Source organism: Accipiter gentilis, chromosome 28 (genome assembly GCF_929443795.1).
Source record: "Accipiter gentilis chromosome 28, bAccGen1.1, whole genome shotgun sequence".
Lineage (NCBI taxonomy): Eukaryota > Metazoa > Chordata > Aves > Accipitriformes > Accipitridae > Astur > Astur gentilis.
In genome coordinates this window covers 7,542,434-7,562,979 of record NC_064907.1, presented here as the reverse complement: position 1 = coordinate 7,562,979, position 20,546 = coordinate 7,542,434, and the positions used below count along the sequence as shown (strand labels likewise).

Here is a 20,546-nt window from a genome sequence, read left to right as displayed (position 1 = left end):
GGATGAAATGAGTTGAAGTCCAGACCTATTCGATATGATGTAATTAATGATGAACTATCTACTGGCAGTAATGCAAACAGAATAAGATCTAAACAGGTCATTAATTTTGGCACTCCTTTTTTAATTTGTGAAGACATTCTTTATAGGCGAAAGTAAATGCAAAACAAACAAGTTGACCCTTTTTTTGTATCAGTGCAGGAACAGAGGAACAAAAAAACCCCACTCTGTATAGATACTGAGGAACTGTTAATACAGTACCTTTTCCATTGAAATACGTTTTTAAAAATGAAAAATAAAAGGTAGGAAAGGTAGAGCTTCCCCTCATGCAGGTTTGTTGAATTACTGCTTTCCCTCCCTGGCTCAGGATGTTGAATGCCTTTGCAGTGTCCAGCCACAGAAATTTCAATTGTAAGGTTATTCCTTCTTTTGATGCAAAAAGAAAAATGACTGCAAACAGGGATCATCTTAAAAATTAAGTAGTTTTATAGTTCATTCTCTCATCACCCCAAAACAAGAGGATGACAGACATCATAGAATCACACAACAGTCTAGGTTGGAAAAGACCTTTAAGATCATCGAGTCCAACCATTAACCTAGCACTGCTAAGTCCCTAAGTGCCCCATCTACATGTCTTTTAAATACCTCCACAGATGGTCACTCAATCACTTCCCTAGGCAGCCTGTTCCAATGCTTGACAAGCCTTTCAGTAAGGAAATTTTTCCTAATATCCAATCTAAACCTCCCCTGGCACAAATTGAGGCCAATCCTATTGCTCGTTACTTGGGAGAACAGACCAACACCCACCTCGCTGCAACCTCCTTTCAGGTAGTTGTAGAGAGCGATAAGGTCTCCCCTCAGCCTCCTCTTCTCCAGACTAAACAGCCCCAGCTCCCTCAGCCGCTCCTCATCAGACTTGTGCTCCAGGCCCCTCACCGACTTGGTTGCCCTTCTCTGGACACGCTCCAGCACCTCCATGTCTTTCCTGCAGTGAGGGGCCCGAAACTGAACACAGGACTCGAGGTGCGGCCTCACCAGTGCCGAGTACAGGGGATGCTCAATTCCCTGCTCCTGCTGGCCACACGATTTCTGGTACAAGCCTGGGTGCTATTTGGCCTTCTTTGGCACCTGGGCACACTGCCGGCTCATGTTCAGCCAACTATTGACCAATATCCCCAGCTCTTTTTCTGCTGAGCAGCTTTCCAGCCACTCTTCCCCAAGCCTGTAGCGCTGCATGGGGTTGTTGTGACACAAGTGCAGGACCTGGCACTTGGCCTTGTTGAACCTCATACAACTGGTCTCGGCCCATCGATCCAGCCTGTCCAGATCCCTCTGTAGAGCCTTTCTACCCTCAAGCAGATCAACACTCCCTCCCAACTTGGTGTCCTCTGCAAACTTACTGAGGGTGGCCTCGATCCCCTCGTCCATCATGTTGACAGAAGGCGTTTTTATGCCAAGTGGCATAAGTGTTTTGTAAATAGAAATCTTCAGTTGCTCTTTAACAGGCTTGTTTTCAAAATCTGAGCATCTTGTTCTGTTTAGACATTTAATTATTATGCCTGTCATAGTTTGTTTATTAAATAGAAATCAGTCAATATAAACCTTGCTATGTTCAGAACCCACGCAACGCAGAGAAAATCTCCCCCACAATCAGCCAGGGGCAAAGCACTTCCAAGGTAAACCAGTGTAAGCATGTGCTGCAGTATGCTTACTTAATAGTGCTGCAAAACCCTACTTGGTGAAATAGCAGAGAGGAGTTGAAAGAAAGATTTGTAAAGCAGTAGAAAAAAAAAAGGGGGGTCCAATTGTGGGCCCTCTCTCACAACCTGAGAATAAAGAAACATCTAATGAAATTGAAAGCAATGCACACAACACGTAAAAAATGATCAATATAAATAACTATTGTATAAAACTAGATTTAATCTCTGAAACTCAGTGCTGCAGGGTACTGTTGAGATCTAAAGCTTAGCATTTCAACAAGAAGATTCAGCTTCTCTGCAGGATACTGAAATTATAAAGGTTACAAACCCTTATCCAAACCAATCCAAACAATTCCCAAAGCAAACACAAACACTGCCTAAGTAACACCACCTACTTGCTATAGGGCAGAATTAGCCAAAGCCTCCCTGCAATCACCAAGTGAACTAAATAGCTTTGCCATTGATGTCACATAGCAAACAAATTCCTCCAACACAAATCCAAAGACAAAAGAACAAGTGCCTTCATTATATATTACTCTGAGGACAAGAGAAATGATCAAAATAGAAAAATTGTGTCACTGGAACAGAATGCAAGACAGAATCCGCCTTGAATACACACAAAAAGCAAGAAAATCCTCCCATTATCATCAGAGAAAGGCAAAAATTGCAAGTCGCTCCCCCCCCCCACCCCCAACATTATGACAACAGTTTTAGTACACCCTAAACATGGGAACCATGGAAAATAGCTACCATTGCTTCCTTTTCCACCTTGCTGTTCCTTAGCCCCTCTCAAGAGACAGGGCCAAACCCACAGCCAGAGGCAGGAGCTATGCCAGCTGCTACTACCTCTTCAATGGATATTGGGAAAAAACAGTGAGACAAGGATAATTAAGAGCATGTGCAAACTCTGTAGAAACCCTAGCATGACTATCAGCAGCAACAAGCAGGAGAAGAGGTATATTGAACAGCTGAAGGTACTGGTAATAAATCAAAACGACCTTGGTTCAAACACTTTGGATAACAGAGACCATCTCTTAACAGTTGCAATTTCTTCGGTTTTCCGTATTACCATTTTTAGAGTTTACTAGCCAGTTTCGTCAAAGCAAAATAAGTCTTGACTGGTGTTACGTCAGACGCTAGCCAAGATTTATTCACAAGAGATCAGCCATTAAAAAGTACTATTTTCAAATTACAATAATCTAATTTTATAGATGCAGTGTCTAATGGATGCACAGCAAGACAGGCAAAATTCCCAGACTGCTAGGCATATCCTCTTAACCAGTCTCATCCATCAGGGCTGCCTAACAACATTAATGTGGAAGTCTCAAGAGAATTATTTGTACCCCATACCAAGCACAAACTGCAAAACCTCAACTTTTCACAGTCATTACTACTTTTTTTATTTCTTAAATGTCAATCAGTTGGCATTCCTTTTAATAGGAAGGGTCAAAAGCCATTTGTGATTTTAAGTCCAGCATTCTGAAATTGAATTTTATGGAATAAAGCCAAGAGCACAAAGTGAAAAGCTGCCTCTTAGCAGATGTGGTCCAGTTGTAAAAAAAATAAAATAAAAAGTCTACTTTCAGTCAGCTAGTCTCTCCACATGTAATTCACAGTAAGAAAGTTATACAGGACAGTGTAAATAAGTACAAACAGCATTATTTAATCTAAACCAATAGTTTTCCAGTCAGTAGAGTTCAGATTCTGATTTCAATTCTGAAGCCAGAATTTGTCTGCCTGATAAATTTTACAGGCCTTCCTCCATCTCCCCCCAGCTCTTTATTTGAATTGCAAGGTATGTATCAGTAGAATACACATTAATTTTTACAGTGATAGTTGGTAATTAATCTGGTAAGTATGTTCATTTGCCACAATATTTACCCTCAATTATTAGGGTGAGGTTTAAATTCCTTTAAATTGCCTATTTTTAATTTTGGACTACAACATGCAAAGCAGGCTAAAAAAAAATAAAATCTGAGTTTCTGTATCTACACGTCAAAAGACAAAAAAATTCATTTCAGTCATTTATTAGTTAATTGTCAATTATTCAAGTTCCTCTTGAATATTATTGAATATCAGGTTCCTCTGTCTGTGTAACAAACAAAATAGGAAATGGTCTGCAGCCTACAGCAAACTGACTTCATGTTGTGGCAGTCATGAATGACCTGTAAGGCAAGATGCATTTCAGTTCTCAATCATAGGCTCAGTTTTTCAGCAAGAAGCTCAAATATTACAAATTATAATTCATAATTTTAGTTTCAAACATATTTTTATTTCTTCAAACATTGCTGTTTCCTACGCACCCTTTTAGACAGATGGCAACAGTCGCCTCAACAATCGGTGAAGACATGCAAAAAAGCCAGCCTTTCCACTTCCCTGACTTGTTTATGTTACAAAGCCTGCATGAGAAATAAATACATCAGTAAAGAGGAAGGGCTTTTCGGCAGCATGTGCAGTAAGTATTCCTTATGTAACAATAGTCCAAGGAGTGATTAACAGAAGAGGAACCTCATGTTGAATTACAAGAAACAGATCAGAAAGGATGAATTTGTATTCAGGAACAACAATACAATCAACACAGCAACAAAAAGATTAAGCCTTTACTGGAAAATACTGCTTACAACATACCTCAACAATTCCTGTCTCAGGCTACAAAAAGCTCTAGACTTCTAAAAATGTCTTCCTTTTTCTTTCTCTCTCTCTCTTTTAAAAATTCTCACTTGCTATTTTTTGGCACAAGCTCCAAAAATTTCTAGCCAAAGAACTATTCTAGACCGCAGCTTTATTTCAGACATATTTTTCTTTAAAATAAAAAGACAGAAATGAAACTGATTTTCAGAAGATGAAAGCCTTTAACAAACCATCAGTGAAGTCCTTCTCAAATTGAAAGCATCCATTCCCATCAAGCTTCTTCACAAATTTGATCAATTAAAAACAAAAAAAATTTCTAGGATCATATATGTAAACTTGTATTTGACAATCTTTTCATCTGAAACAAGAAAAACAAAACCCAAAATGGACCACCTATTACCATTCTGTCTCAGAACATCCTGCAAACGTAAGCACCTGTTCCTGAATTTCAGTGAAAGCACTCACACAGCAGAAATATAAGAATTCAATAATTCTTGTCTTACTTATTAAAAGTGCTTATCCCAAGTACTAAATATATGCCACAGGCAGCAATTGATCTTACAGCACTTCAGTTAAGTCTGCAATATATTTAACACATAAAGGAGCCCAGTTTCATCATGTAGAGAAGGATTCAATGTTAGCAGGTAGCAGCTGCCAGCACTTGGATACTGTTATTAGAAATGGTTCAGGCAGTTTATACACACACACAGCATTGATGTGCCTTCTGGTTCAGGCATTAGTAGCTACATCACGCACTTGAATCGCTCTGTGAAAGGCACCTTAAAATAGAGCTGGGGTCTGAGATTACTTTTATCGCTGTAAATGCAGAGCAGTTTCATTGACTCTTCTGTTTAAAGTCAATGTGCTGGATTTACTCCCAGGCTCCTCTAGCACAGTGCAGGAGAGACAAGAGTGACACACACCAACCACCAAAAAACTGAGCAAAGGTGAGTATTCTTTGGAAAGGCAGATTGGTGTAACCCGTACAAAGAGACAAAAGCAATTAATCTCTTACACATGGAAGAATTAACATCCCGGTTTTCCATAGCACTACATCACTCCCACTCTGAATTTATTTCCATTTGAAGAATACAAAGTGAAGAAGATTAAGTTCTTCCTTGGCTAGGCCTATGCAGCTACCCAGAACAAAATGGGAGCCATTAGTTGATACAACTAAGAGGAGAACACGGTGCAGTAGTTGTTGTGTGTCTTGAAGTCATGTGCAGCACATTAAAGCCAATGAGCAGAAAGACTTTCCCCTCATCTGACCTAGTTCTGTCAAAGATTCACACATGGAGATAGTGGGCGTAGAGGTGACACATGCAGTATCTTTGAAAATTTTGGAAGGCAGCAACTCATAGTGAAGAATACCCAAGACCTTGATGAGGAAAGTAAAGCTAGCTGAACTCTCGAAAATGCAGACAAGATATTAGAAGGCTGCCCAGACCTGTAGGCATACAAGAAAGTGAACAGCTAGGGCCAAGCCATCTTACAAATCAAAACAATGCTCGAAAAAAGGTGGCAGAAGGATGGTTGGTTTCAGGGCAAAGCTACATGATGCTGCAGATATGTCCTATTTGAAAGGAGCTACAAATTTAAGAACCTCCCCCCGCCCCCCTTTTTTTAAAGCAACACGTAAAAAATTTTGTAAACATCCAGTATAACTGCAAAAACATAATCCAGTTTGCTGGACTGTGAATTGCTGCTGACTGCACTGTGACAGGCGCAGCGCAGAAAGGCACTGTCCCGAAACATTTTTCACACAAAATCAACAAATAGTAGCAGAAATAAGGAGAAAAAGCTCAAAGAAACATTAATTCTTCATTAGATTATTCTAAAAAATACGTATCAATTATCTCTAACTCACTGTGTACTCAGCCATTAGTAGCTGGATAGATTCTGTACAATGAGTGGAACCAGTTGCCCAGGAAGGCTGTGGACTCCGTGCCCGGAGGTATGCAAAGCCCGACTGTATACATCTGAGCAACCTGCTGTAGGTGACCCTGCTCTGAGCGGGGGAATGGACTGGAGGATGCCCAGTGGGTCCTTCCCACTCCAGCAATTCCCTGATCAGATTAAAATGGAGTTCTGATAAGTTACTTAAGGATGACTGGTTTTCCACAACATGAATTAGAGGGGGTGCTCTATACACAAGTTAAAGCCTTGAAAAGAAGCAGAATACAATTGTGAATGAAGTCTACAAATGTTAAATCAGCTCTACGGGAGGACAGAAGAGGACCTTGGACAATACCATGCAGGAAAAGCATTGGTCATCACTGATGAACAGATTAATGGAGGAACCTGACAGTAAGGAGCAACAAAATGAAATTCAGTCTGGAAGTGAAAGGCCCCCAAAAATCTAATCACCTACTTAAATCTAAAGTTAAAAGATATACACAACTGTGGCAGGTGTCCAATGTAAACCTTAATCCAACATAGCCAATATGTCAGTCTTTCTGACTGTATTACTAATTTTCTTCACAGTTTCTAGGCAAGCCCCTGTATCTATTAGGGGAATGCAACAAACAGGAATATATAAAAGGTGCCCCTATATAAAAAAGGACTGCAGTCTTAGGTCAAAAGTGATCAGTGACCTTCTTAGAGAAAGAAAAAAAAACCTCTTGATGAAAGACAAACATGACAGATTGGGAACTGTGTGAGCCAGCTCAGTACTCATTTACTGAAATTTAATGGGCTTTGACCCAGGCTTACAAAATAACTGAACTAACACAAGGGTCTTGCTCAAAACATACCACCAAAAATAACTTCAAAATGTGCTTTATTTTGTCAAACCAATATCCAACACCAGAAATTCAAAACAAGAACCCATTTCTTCCTCTGTTACCTACTCTTCCCAATTACACCACAGGACTATGGTAATTACTACATGCCATTATATAACATATATATGTTCTTGTCCACCCCAAAAGAGAAGTTTTGTTTGTTACCTCTTACCGACAGTTATTTTGACAGTTCTTTTCTGAGAGTCCATCCTCATCTTCTCCCATAATATCCACTGCCGAAAATATCAGTGCAACCAGAATTGCAAAGCAGCATACCAGTGCAAAGATCACAATGCATCTTTGCTGGGACTGAAAGAGATTAAGATTAAAAAAGTTTTAATGGCATGAGCACATCCCAGTCAATGACCAGAGACTCTAAAACTTTTACATAAGATCTAAAATTCTTTGAAGATCTTGCTGCCATAGCTGTCAACATGAAACACACCTCAGGATGAAAACACTCTCAAAACTGTCCTTCAGGTATCACCTTGAGATGTATTTTAAATCCCTCAGACATTGTTAAATCATTCACGTCACAAATAATACTCATAATTTAAACTGTTTTCTGTTTGTACCACAAGGAAAGCGTTATGCATTAAAACAAAGATTCTTAGATTAAGTACGTATTTTTTTGATTGCGCCTCACAGGTAAAGTACACACTTAGGATAGTACTCAAAAGGCTTGAGAGTTTTGTTGTGTTTGGCTGAAATAAAACATGTCATTGCAAGATGACTGAAGAGCAAAGTCTTTTTTTTATTGCTACACAAAGTAACTGACATTGTTACTATGATTGTCACAGAAACTGAGGCACTTTGGCAAGTCCTTGGCCCACAGTACTTACAAGGAAAATAAATGCACAGATGATAGATGGGATTCAAGGAAACAATGGGAGACTGTTGCTCAGTATGATAGGCAATGCCCTCCACATCTCAGATTGAATGTTACAACATGGCATAGCACTACCTCATTCTACAACATGAAATCCTGCAGTACTAAATCAGATACAACTGTGTACAGCCCTAGATAAATGTGAAACTTCCTAAAGACAATGTCCTGACATGCAACTTACATAGCTGCATGAATGTAAAGTATATTTTATTCTAAAACCAAATGTCCAAACAAATATAATGTGTATTTTTCTACTGAAGAAAATTTGTAAAACCACACATATATAAAAATATAAAAGTCTAACTTCTGTTGCCATAGATATTTTCTTATTTTTCATTATTGCCCTGTAATTAAAATGTCACATAAAGAAAATAAAGGAATGGGAAAGTTGGAAAGTATATGGGAAAGCAGGAAAAGTGTAAGGGAAAGAAGCAATGTTATGCTTGCTGCTGAAAACCAACTCCATAGTATTTCCATTGTTCCTGATATTTTGTTTAAGAGGTCATAAGTTTCAGAGCAATAAGAACATTTTCCCGTATACATAAAGGTCTGACATTTTTAAAATAAGCTTCCAAAACTTCAAAACTAGTGCATATCCCAGAAGAAGCAAACTCATGCACCTCAGAACAAGTCAGATACAAGCATTTTATTTCAGTCTGTGAAAATCTAAAACACAGAAGCAACTACTTCAGACAAACAGAAAAAAGTTTCCTGAAATTTAGTGAGAAATTTATCATTTTACCTAACAGTTACACTGAATATGCTGCTTAGGTTATATGCATATTAGTCACTTTTATACACATTTAAATCTGTGCTTTATAATATATCACCTAAAATGTTACAGCAATGCAGCATAGGAAAATCTTCAACCATTTACAAAGCCTACTTCCAAAATAAATAAAAGTTGAACCTTTTTTTCTGCTGCTGGGTATAATCACAGCAATGTATGAAAAGAATTAGAGATGACAGCATTTGGGTGCCCAGAACTAAGGCTGCAGTCAGACACACAGTAGGATTTAAGAGAAAAATGTTAAAACATTGCCTTGTACTACTGGCAAGTAAAACTAAGAAGTGCCAAAGATAAAGAGCTATTCAGATCTGGGACACCGCTTTATGCCATTTATTCATCAGCATGGCTCACACTCTTGCTAAGATGACCATTGCCTCATGCAGGTTTTCACACTTCCGTAAGCGTATTTGCAGAAACTGTTTGATGCAGCTTCTCGAAGCACTGAGTATATCACCATTGCGGCAAGACAGCAAAGCTGCTCCCATACCAGCGAGCCAAACAGACCCAGGGCTTGTTCTCCAGCCTCTAAGAGCCAGGGACGTGACCCAGCACAGCTCGCAAGTCAAGCTTTCTTTTTCCTCCCAGACCAGGATAACTGCAGCCATTCCAATCACTGGGAACAGTCCCGAGTCCGTATTTGGGGCAAATTTGTCACAACAAGCATCCTAGCTACCACACAGTATAAATGACTTCATACTGTTGCTCCAGGGAATAACTCCCATCTTCTTGCTGTGTCACCCCGCAAGCAGCAGAACAGCTACAGAGAGCTGCAGGGACCACAGTAGCCTTCAAGGCTGGGCCAACACACGTGGAGACGGCAAGAGATGTTTCATTAAAAGAAGCCCACAATACCTCTATCACACACGTCATAAAGCAGCAGTAAAAACCTTTTAACCAGCTTAAAATTTAAAGGCCCAAAGCTGTATAAAATCTACAGTGTATCAAAAATGATACAGTATCACAAAAAGGAGGCATTAAAAAAGAAAAGGAAAAAAAAAAAGAAGCAGGTGCAACAGTTCCCTTAAGTTCCTTCAATACCAGGAAATTTTACGGTAGCAATTTCTAGGTGGTTATGTTCAAGGAATACAAGAAGGGGAGGCCAAAATAATTCTGAATGGATCCTCCTAATCTAGCTTTAAGTCCCATACCACATGAACTTGGGGAACATAGTCAAGGCTTCTTGACTTCTGTGTTGTAGTCAAAATTTTTATAAAGTTTTAACCCCTGTTCTTTCAGTTCAGCATGTGTACAGCTTGTCAGGCTCTGCAGTTTGACTGACTACTTCTCCCTATGAGTAGCACAAAGTTAGTATCACTAGTAAGACCACTGCTATTCTAACAGCACTAAAGACAGAACTGCATAAATCTCATTTACTGCTCTTATTTACACAGATCCTTTATATTATGCGTTTGTCTTTGACAGTTATAACAGATAGTTATTTCACTTTTTCTTAAGTACCAGCTTAACAGTATGGTTACAAGCAGTGTAGTGGTATACCTTTTAAATCCACACACACAAAAAAGAAGAATCTTACAAAACTGTGACAATAGTATTTTTTCTTTGAACTAAGGATAACACAAAACATTGAATAAAACAAAGCAAAAATTCCAAGTTTGCAATTATCCTATCCCTACATTTTTAGTCACAGGCCTGAAAGGTCAGGTAAAGACCATTTTTAAAAAAAAGGAGTATTTTGAATGGTTTCACAGTTCATCTTCAAATTAATCCTGCTGAGTGGTGATTTTTTGGATTGCTTTTTAAATCTATATATTACAATAGGATTTAATATTTCAATATTGCTTCGATTCAAATTGATGTTTATATTAGAAAACAAACAATAAAAACAGCTACTGGCACCAAACAAGTCCTCTGAGCCCTTCTTTTGACAATGGTAATAAATCTTAATTTTCATGCACTAATGCCATACTGCAGGCAATTTTCTAATAGGCTTTTTCTAATTAAAATAGATTAGAACAGACCATGTCACTGTTTTATTATACCATCCCTGTGTGCCCGTGTGTGTGCATGTGCCAGTAATACCACTCATCTTGAAAGAAGTCAAAATACAAGAGCTCACGCCATAGACAGGCTAGAAGGAGTCTGTTAGATTTGCTCTTCAGACTCTTACGTCGGTGGGCTTGGGCAGACTGCTTGCTTGATGCTGTGATGTTGCGTATCCCGTTGGCAACTGGGATCCCTCAGAGCTTAGCCGACCTATCGTTCTGCTTCCTTCAGTAAGTTTTTGTCCTGGTTTCAGCTGGAACAGAGTTAATTGTCTTCCTAGTAGCTGGTACAGTGCTGTGTTTTGACTTCAGTATGCGAAGAATGTTGATAACACACTGATGTTTTCAGTTGTTGCTAAGTAGTGTTTAGACTCAGTCAAGGATTTTTCAGCTTCTGATGCCCAGCCAGCAAGAAGGCTGGAGGGGCACAAGAAGTTGGGAGGGGACACAGCCAGGGCAGCTGACCCAAACTGGCCAAAGGGGTATTCCATACCGTGCGACGTCATGCCCAGTATATAAACTGGGGGGAGTGGGGCTGGGGGAATCACTGCTTGGGAACTAACTGGGCATCCATTGGTGGGTGGTGAACAATTGCATTGTGCATCACTTGTATATTCCAATCCTTTTATTATTACTATTGTCATTTTATTAGTGTTATCATTATCATTATTAGTTTCTTCTTTTCTGTTCTATTAAACCGTTCTTACCTCAACCCACGAGTTTTACTTCTTTTACCGATTCTCTCCCCATCCCACTGCGTGGGGGAGCAGTGACTGAGCAGCTGCATGGTGCTTAGTTGCTGGCTGGCGTTAAACTGCTACAGTGCCTAAAAATCCTCTGTGTTTAAGCTTTCAGTCTTCAACACTTAATTATGGAACACAGGGTTGAGAAGGATCTCTAAAGCTTAAGTTGTCCAGCTGTCCATATACATGGTTAATTTATATAAATATTACTTCTAACAGATATTTGTCTAACCTGTCCCTAAAAACCTCTGGATGAAAGAGATCCTACAGTCTCTTCAGGCAACTCATCCCATGAGTTAGTACCTTATTGATGCCTAACTTAAGCTGCTATATACTTTTTTTTCCTTCCCATACTTGCTGAAAATGGAGAACACAGTATTTCATTCTTTCCTGCTGCAGTCTCTTACATATGTGAAGACTGCTAGAGGTGCTAAAAGACCTGGGCTCAGAGAATCTACTGGCTTGACTGGACCTGTCAGAGGACAACCATGGCTGAGATTTCACTCTTAACAGTGGGGAAATCTCTCTGCTGTAAGCCCAGAAATTCTGTTGTATAAGAGAAAGGTTTCTTGAGAACTAATGGAAAATTGGGAAAGAAACTCCTGCAGGAAAAAGGACTATCAAAAATGCTATTTTCCATTTCATGAGCAAAATGTGTTTCTTTCACCTGCCTCCTCTAGCTTAAATAATACCAATGTTAAAACAAATCCACTGCATTTACTAAACCAAAGCATGGTATTTTTCATGCTGTTATACCCCACCCCTAGGTAGAGGGTGAGAAAAAGAGCAAAAGCTGCACAATGGGTATGCAGCACAGTACTATTCAGACTAGATTTTAATATGAGAAGACCCTATCTCTTTGTTTATTATTAAGAAGAAGGATAGTCTATGTCAGTTAAGGTTGCATCAGAGCCTGATACCCAAGCAGAATTGAAAATGAGAGAAAGAAAGAAAAAGGCCTCCATCTTTACTGCACTCCTGTTGCTCAAAAGCTGTTAAGAACACTTCAATGGCCCATAAAGCTTTCAGTTTCTTCACAAACAATAGGTATTTCTGCAACACACTAGATTTAATCAGGAATTTACTTTCCCTCAATACAGCACAAAAACGTTCCTCTTTCCCCAAACAGGAGCCATGAAATTGTAATGCTACATCCACTGAGAAAACAGCACATAACAACAAAACATGTCATGGCTTTGAACTATTGCTTCATTTTTATACCTATTTAAAGAATAAAGGAGGTAATTTTTACACAGCATACTAATATGCAGTTCATATCTGTTTGTCAGAACCACAGAGGCTCTAAAATGCTCACATCTTCTGTCATATCAGTAGTCTGCTCTTCCCTGCAACATGTCTGAACACCAGTGTGAGAACAAAAGCACTAATCTTCAACATGAGTAACCTGTTCAACAGCTCTTAAAATTCTGCTTACGAGTGGGGTTTTATGGCCTCCTACAGTACATTTGCCAAAGATAGCAAGGAACTGGACTTCAAGAATTAGCAATCACTCCTGGATTAACCTTGGTTCTTGAAATCATAATGTGTGTTTGTTAGAGAAAAACATTATCAGAAAGACTGTTTTTCATTAATCTGGAATCCGTACACAGGAATAATCTTCATTGCAGACTTAAATCTTCCAGCTAGCATGACCTAATACCAATTAACACTTAAGCTCTTATTAAACAAAAATAGGAACTAATCCGAGAGTGCTGAGGTAAGTTAAATATGTTCAAATTGGCTGGGCCCAGTAAGCTTCATTCTTGGATATTTAAGGTACTGGTTGAGGCTAACACAGAACTTTTAGCATGTACCTCTGAAAACTCACGAGCATGAGTGAAGTATCAGAAGACCGGGAAAAGCAAAAGTGTTACCTATATTTAAGAAAAAAACCTGGGCAGGCAATAGAAGCTAGGAAATAATAAACTGTTATTTTAACTTCAATCTCTAGAAAATACTTGAACAAGTAAGCTATTATACGTAAACACCTAGAAGATAAGAAATTTTGTCAGAAAAATGTCACATCAATCAATTTTGATTTCCATCTTTCCTAGTCACGAGCCCTGTTATCCTGCTGGAGAAGCTGCAAATAACATATACTTTAATCTTTAATAAAAACTTTCTTAGAAACCACAGAAACTATGCCCAGGTTATTATAGGAGAGGTGTAAAGCTGGTTGAAATATCATGCTCATTTTAAAAATGGGAGGACATTTTAGAAAAGATTCAGAGGATACTGCTGCATATCTGTTTTTGTTCACGTCTTCATTAACAATCTAAATTATGGACTAGAAAGGAAATGTGCTTATTAAGTTTTCAATCAAAACCAAAGCAGTGCAAATTGAAAGCATGCTGGAAGACTAGATTAAAATTTCAAAATGTTCTTGGCAATTTAGGGGGTATGTTGAGAAAAATAGGTTAAAATTCAATTAAGGAAAAGAGCTACCAGCAGGTAGGAGCAATCAGTTGCACAGATACAGGAACTGAGAAACCATTAGGAAAAAAGGATAATCAAAATGATTAAGAGGCTGGAGCAGATGCTTTAGGAAGACAAACCAAAAAAGGGTAGGAGTCCATAGTTTGGAGAGGAGAAGAAATATGACCAAGGGGTACAAAATCATCACAAGAGCACGAGGCATAGTGAAGGCAAAATTATTATTCACCAAGTACAAGAATACCAGAAACAGGGGATGTTTATTGAAGCTTGTAGGAGTTAAGTTTAAAAAAGATAAAGTACTTTTTAATGAAGTGGATATTGAGAGTCTGGAATTTGTTGCCACAAGAGGCTGTGAAAACAAACAGCAGCAGCAGGTTTAAAAAGAGATTAGACAAAGCCTTAGAAAACTTGTCCAGAGAAAACAGACAGGGATGCGTTCTCTAATAGAAATGATGGGGCACACGCCATTGCCACTGTTAGACACAATAGTACGGGACTAAATATGGCCTGGGTCTGAGCTGTAGAATATATCTTCTACACTAAAATAGTTTCCATTTTCCACAGAAGGACCCATGAGCTGTAGCAGAGTACAACCCAAACATGAATCAATCGTGTCACAGTGTTGCGTTGACTTACGTCTCTACATCCTGCTATGTTTGTACTGCATACGAGGCAAAAATAATCCTTACCCTCTACTTCAAGATGGCCTATTTTGTTCACCTTTCAAGACTGCATATGGAGACAATTTAGAGAAAAATCAACAATAAATATTTAGTCCCACAGTTACCTACAGAAAAAAAGAGAATCAAGAGTTAATTCTCCAAACAACATTCTTTAACTTCTGTGCAACTTTCTAAGCAAACAAGGCATATAAAGTCACACTGTCTGCTCAGTTTCTTTTGAATCTGTCTTTGAAAGAAAGATTTATAGAAATGTAATTCTCTCAGACATTTTACAAAATCCAGTATGTAGGTAGACTTGACTGAGAAAGACCCAAATTAGTGCCTCTACGGAGGGAAAGATGGTCTGAAGTTTTGCCTTCCAGCACACACACAGCTTGGCGCCACGCAGCCTCATGGAGAGAGGGATGGGAGAAATCGCTGCCGTGGTCATATACAGAGGGGTTGTGTGTCCTGAGCACGCACCCTCAGCGAAGCAACTGTGTTGGTTTCACTGGTCGCTGAGCAAACGTTTGATCCAACAGGTCAGGCATATAACACGTGGACAGACACATTACTATAAATAGAAAACCAATAAACTACTTTGGAAGAAATCCAAGGCTTTAGAGGTTGCATATATGAATCCCCTTCACACAAAGTGCTATATTACAGAAAGCTATTAACATTCAGAATATAAGCTCTATAAGAAAAAAGGGTTTCCAGCACATGACCGACTAACCTCTAATGCATTTTGTTGACCGGAACTGTCATAAGGGGAGGGGTGAAAAGCCTGAATACATTTAAGTGTTCATGTGCCATTTTCCAAAAATTGGACCCTGACTTCTCAACATGATATATGGACTCAGTCTTCAGCATAATGTAAGACCGTATTATAGTTTGGCAATGCCAAAAAAAGGCCATTGTCTACCTTCAAAATAACAGTCTACTGAAATCCAGTGTCTCCAGTAAAGAAAAAAGGGAAAAACAAAAACCAGTATTGAATAATCTGAACTTGGCCCGAACAACCAATTCAGAATACTACTAATACCTCATTAGTAAAAACCGCTGTACATAGGATTTCTATATCCAGATATCTCTTCACCCATCTTTAAACCTGGACTCTCTAAGTAAGGACTCTTACCAAAGCTAGCATTAGACCCATTAATCCGCCAGGGATTTTGCAAGTAAAAAGTGGTGGGCTAGAGCAAGCTATAATCAATTTCTTTTTGGTTCAGCACTTCACCATATAATAAAAAGACAAAATACCTTTAGAAAAACCAAACCAAACAAAAAAAACCAAACCCAAACACCAGGACTGATGGCAACAATATTAGATTAACATTTTGGGGTAACCCAAGAAAGAGAGGTCTTAAAGTACACTGAAGGGAAGGGTGGAGGGAAGAAAATAAATAAGACGGGGGGGGAGAAGGGGGGAAATATGTCCAATATGTGGAAAAAAAACCCCAACGACAGAAGTCCATGGTTCACAAAAGAAGAGTTGGAAAAAGGAAGGAAGCAGAAAGGTAAGTAAGAATGAATGAAAACAAAATTACAAAAGAAAGAAGCAAGAGGTAGAAAGAAAAACTGAGAAAACTGGATACAAATATAAAATTAAAAAGATACAAAAAGATATAAGAAAAAAGGTTAAAATTTCAGATTAGCACTTGAGAGTCTACAAACTAGAACACTGCAGCTAAAAATGGTGTTACTAGCATGTATTCGCATACAATGCTCAACTTTATATATTAGATCTTTTATGTACAGATAAGGGACCTTACATATACAACTTTAATTCACAAATATAATTAAAAACTAAACTCAGCCCTCTTCAGAAATCCAGTGAAACAGCCAATAATCACTGAGCAAACAAACATTTAAAGGTCTATTATTTCTCATCAGGAACCGGATCTTGTAAGGTAGCATTTTGAGAAATGAAATTAATAAATACATCAAGATGCAAGCTATTTACTATATTGCAGAACAGTCCATTTAAAATCAGTTATAACCATCAGAGGACAGCTGGCTGGGGGAATCTAGCAGATGATACAAAGACTGGCCTATAGTTTACAAGCCCAGGTATCAGCAGGCACTGTGGTTGTCCGATTGCTAGCAGAAAACGCTCTTCACAATTTTACTCCCTTTATGTATCAACTCTGGAGTCTACAGCATAGCAGCAGTCCAAACAGTTAGAAAGCTCCAAGTAGTAGCCCTACATCTCTCCACATCTAGTTTAAATTTGATGTTGACAGTCTTAACTCCTAATGGAAAACTAGACTGAAATACCACAGTCTCTACAAATCAGAATCTTCTGCAGGCACTGAACTTGAAACTGCAGTTACTTGCCATATTGCATCTGCCTCTAGCCAGAAATTCTTGTTTTCATAATCAACAGAAGAAAAAAAAAAAAAGTCTACATTGCAATTAACTTTTCCACGCTTGTTTGCATTCATCATGATCCCAATTTTCTACTAAGCCTTACCCATGAATTTCTTAAATCTCTTCTGGAACGAACTGTTCTTTGTTTTGTACACTTTCAAATTTTAATCTAAAGATTAATCATGTTTCTACTAAAGTGAAAAGTAACATTTTAAATTATAAAGAAGGGGGGTAATATACTTTTATTCTTAGTTGCTGGTGAAACATGCTCAAAACTTTTCCCCTTAAACATTTCAGACTCATTTTTAAACATCTCACCAAGAAGGGAAGGACATCCCACATCTGAAGTACTTGAAGTCATGCATTTAACAGGCCTAACACACATTTCAGGTTTTATTTCCATTTGATCACCTTTGAACACCAAATGAGCTGGAGCGCTGAAGTCTCAATTTGGCTACAATGACTCCAGAGCGAATCCATCCCACTCCACCGGATCAGCCTAACACACATTGCTCTGGCAGGACAATTCTGCCCCAAACTAGGCAGGACTGCCATAAATACAGGACAGCTTTAGCTCTTCAGGTAAGGCTCCTAAAGGAGCAAAATATACCATCAATAAAGGTTCTAAATTCTAACATCAGCTCTGTATTAAAGCATGTTTCAGCCTAAGGACAATCTGTTGAGATGGCAACATCCAGCAGAACACTTTAACAATCTGAATCCAGGACAAGAAGCATTTGGGGACAGAGGACAGAATGGGGTGTGCTCTGGCTAACTATAGTATTTAGCATTGCAACACAAAGAATTTGAGGCCGCCTGACAGAGGGGATCAGAAAAATGTTTGGCAGCCATTTTGTGTGCACACAGTAAACAAACATTTACATGCAAAGGACCTTTTAGGAGAAAATGCAGTAAGCCTAACAATGTCAGTGCAAGTATATCCATGACAGATTATTCCATATCCCTTTGGCATCCAAAAAGCACCTTAATGCCTTTGTGGTTCTTACCCGTACATGTGCCATGTTCCCTGAAATCAGTGAGCATTTAGAATGTAGATTCTGGTTCCAGGACAGTTATTAAATGTATAATTTTGTGTGTGTATATATATTCTTAATTATGCATATTTATACACACAGACACTCCATATATAATAATGACTGTTAACAGCCAACACAAATCTGTTTCTAAATCACAAGGAAAAATCAGTAATATGTTAGATTCAGTTATATATGTTTAGTTGTGAAGGCAGACCAGACTATATACAGTTGAATACACTGATTTCATACTTGTGATCTCTAATTTAAAAACGGTAATGCCTCTGTGAGTTTTAAAAGTAACTATAATTTATTTTAGTACTTTGGTAACTGGAAAAAAAAATACTGGTGACGCACTCAGTTAAGTAACCTAAAACTTGCTGACAGCACAGCATCAGCCTCAAAAATCATATTTCTTTCAAGAAACTGTTTTATCTAATAATGCTGCTAATAAGGCTTTAAGATAAACTAAATGAAATTTGAAAGTCATGAGGAAAATTTTTTCCCAGTGCTTGCATATGTCATTTTTGGCACATTAAATGATCATATGTACAGTCAGCTCAAGCTTCTTGGACACAGCCTTTCATTGTTTTTCCAAGATTCTTCTTTTAAAAGGAGACAAGACCTCCCTCCTCTCCCCTCCCCCCCCCCCCCCCCAAAAAAAAAAGAGTAAAAATAAGAAATTGTGGCTACGGGCATATAAATGCCACCAGGGAGGCTGTCAGACACAAATTTGAACTCAAGTGCAGTTCTGCAGCATAACAAATTCCCCGCCCTGCCTGGAGCATGTTTTTTTCTTAGCCAGATTAACAAGGCAGAAGACATTACCTTAAACTTTTTCCACTGAGGTTGAAGCATCTCATCCTGCAATTGGGACAGGGTAAGAGTGCATGTGCCATCAATTACAACAACATCACATTAAGTCCTGATAAAGCAATCATTCTACAATTAAAGGCATGTGGTGTAACTGAACCCAGAGGTACTAACTTACTTTTTTATATGAATCACAAATTGCCAGTTTCACTTCCATAAAGTGTAAAAAGCAAATTAATAAGATTTCAAATGTGGGGGTTTTTTTAAAGAGTTTCCTTTTACTCGTTCTGATGAGACACACTTGAAGAAAAAGTTTTATTAACATTACTATAAACTGACACAAGTTCATGAAATGAAATTATCTCATATATAGAAGCATTTATTTTTAGCTCATTCTGAATTTCTAACTACACTGTGAGTACATGTTGAAATAATACATTTGCCATTTGGCCAAGCAAGTTAATTCCATTGTCACGGAGAACCCAACCAATGTGACATTCACAATAGGAATTACATTCTACTTTAAAGAGAGATAAAGGAAAATTAAGAGAGACTTATGATCCATAGCTAATCAGAGATATAAAGGTAAACTAGTTAATTGTAGTGATTAAGTGTCTGTGATCTATGCTTTCTTTCTTATGACAGACTTGAGAGGTAATTTAGTTACCATGTCTTTTATCCTATAAAATTCTGCATTCATATTGACAGTATTTGTAACTTTTATACCTTAAGTAATTCTCCTTGATGGATAATTCATTTTCAGTCTGGAAAATATGTAACATTATGAGTAAGGATGGGACTGCCATATTGACTTTGGCTTCTGGGAACTCAAATTTATATACACAAAACTGATCCCTACTATCATTTTTGGAAATATGAAACAAAGATATTTGGCCCGGATCATTCTCTATGTCAAGATGCCTGAATATCTGCAGAAAAGGAACAAGAGACAAAAATCTCCCACCTCGGCATCTGACACTTGTCTATGATTCCAAATGACACTTTTTACAGTGAACAGAGGACTGAAGAGTGGGGTGTCACCAAAGCAGCACCATCCCTTACTCGGCACGCAAAGCTCCAATACGCACAGAGCTAGGCTGGAAGTACCCACTTTCACATGCATCCCACAAAGGGAGCTGACTCTCCTTGGAGGAAGCCCCAGGGGCTCTGCTTTGCTCACTTTTCTCTGACCAAGAGAGACATTCCAGTTGTGGATTTTGTTTTGTGTTGGGTTTCTTTTGTTGTTTTGTTGGTTTTTTTAATTGAAAGCACTTCCTAGCAAAGCAGGAATGATTTATGTAAGGAAAAAAGTCAATTCCTCAAAGTTTTCAATGACTGGAATGTCTAGTACTATTTATAATAATTGTTAATAATAAGTCTTATTGATTCAAAAAATATTTGGTCAGAAAGGCTTTCCCCGAATCACAGCAAAAGAACAAAGATTTTAATATTTACAATGAGAATAAATTTATAAGCACACATGAATATATAACAAGCTGTCCTGGTTTCAGCTGGGATAGAGTTAATTGTCTTCCTAGTAGCTGGTACAGTGCTGTGTTTTGACTTCAGTATGCGAAGAATGTTGATAACACGGATGTTTTCAGTTGTTGCTCAGTAGCATTTAGACTAAAGTCAAGGATTGTTCAGCTTCTCATGCCCAGCCAGCGAGAAAGCTGGAGGGGCACAAGAAGC

General features: G+C 38.4%; 1 protein-coding gene across 1 annotated transcript in view; it reads right to left on the bottom strand.

Annotated features, from left to right (window-relative positions):
- Positions 1-7,354, bottom strand: part of PLD5 (phospholipase D family member 5) — a 113,710-nt gene extending 106,356 nt beyond the window's left edge. Inside the window, exon 1 of the mRNA XM_049830720.1 lies at positions 7,277-7,354. Within this exon, the coding sequence (XP_049686677.1) occupies positions 7,277-7,326 (50 nt within the window). The 5' untranslated portion in view covers positions 7,327-7,354. The remainder of the gene's footprint in view (positions 1-7,276) is intronic.
- Positions 7,355-20,546: the final 13,192 nt, after the last annotated feature.